Consider the following 1,216-nt stretch of genomic DNA (forward strand, 5'->3'; position numbering starts at 1 on the left):
GAGAGAGAGAGAGAGAGAGAGAGAGAGAGAGAGAGAGAGAGAGAGAGAGAGAGAGACTAACACAATCCATGAAGAGAGCTTCACTTACCTCAAACAATTCCTTTGCATTTTCAATCAAAAAGGCTACTGACGGTTCAGTCTCAGTGATAAGTACACACATATCTGAAGCTGTAGCCTGATCAGAAAGGAATGAAGACATTAAGTATGTTTCCTTAAACCTCTAAAATGACAACATCCACCTATCTAAGTGAGAAAGACTAACTTCACAATAAACTTACATCTAGCACCAGCTTTTTTGTGTCTAGTCTGAAAAATAACAGAATATTCACACCTTGTTTTCCTCTAGAGGATACAGTGGAATCCTGTTATAACGAGAGGGAGGGGACCGAAGTAAAATGTCTGTTATAGCAGGATTCTCGCTATAATGGAGCCAGTAATAAATTCAAGAGAAACTGTAAAGTAGGTCTTCTAATCTATGAGTTTGGTGAGGGGTTTTTTTCTTTTGCTATCTCCCCTGATGATGATTTTGTTTCAACATGACCTCTAGGTCTTACTTGATCAAAAATCAAATCAGGTTTGTTTCTCTAAAGCTAGATCTAGCGATGTGGACTGACAGCTCGGTGTTGGCGTTCAGAAAGAAAAGGTCTCTGGGCTAACTCGCCCGCTGTGTTTTCCCCCCACCCCACCCTGTGGTGCATTCTGTCTGCTTGCGCACGTCACACATTCGCTCCATCCATCACATTGCTTTGACCTCTCCATCCCCGCATCGGAGAAGTGAGAGGCATGGCAGGCCTTGATAATCTTAACTGGCCTATCAAGCGGTGCCATCTGCTTGTCTTCGCATGCCGCACCCTCCCTACTCAGTTCCTCCGGTCTTCATTGTTGACGCACATGGGCTCTCCTATTCTTTGTTTCGCAATATCAGCAACAAGTTTCTCAACTGGCGAGGTCTTGCATGATGTATAATTGGCCTATGCCATGTGCACAGCAGCAGGAATATTCCGCTATAACCGACTCGCATGTTTGTCGGATAGCGCTATAGCAGTATTTTGTTTACAAAGGTAAAGAGGAGAAAAAAACGGGGTTTTAGAATAGTGCCTTTATAACCGACTTCTCGTTTTTTCCGGACTCGTTATAAGTGGACTCCACTGTACCTTGAAAATATTGTGTAGATCACCAATCAATAGTTGAACACGAGAGAGAGAGAGAGAGAGAG

At 43.3% G+C, this 1,216-nt stretch overlaps 1 protein-coding gene across 2 annotated transcripts in view; it reads right to left on the reverse strand.

Moving 5' to 3' along the window:
- LOC101858242 (rho GTPase-activating protein 19) overlaps window positions 1-1,216 on the reverse strand; it is a gene marked incomplete at its 5' end in the record, with an annotated part of 22,070 nt that overhangs the window by 19,138 nt on the left and 1,716 nt on the right. For both annotated transcript variants that reach the window (XM_005091442.2, XM_013091252.1), the window contains 1 exon segment: window positions 89-175. In XM_005091442.2, coding sequence (XP_005091499.2) covers window positions 89-175 — 87 coding nt within the window.

The sequence above is a fragment of the Aplysia californica genome, unplaced genomic scaffold (genome assembly GCF_000002075.1).
Source record: "Aplysia californica isolate F4 #8 unplaced genomic scaffold, AplCal3.0 scaffold00030, whole genome shotgun sequence".
NCBI classification, from domain to species: Eukaryota; Metazoa; Mollusca; class Gastropoda; order Aplysiida; family Aplysiidae; genus Aplysia; species Aplysia californica.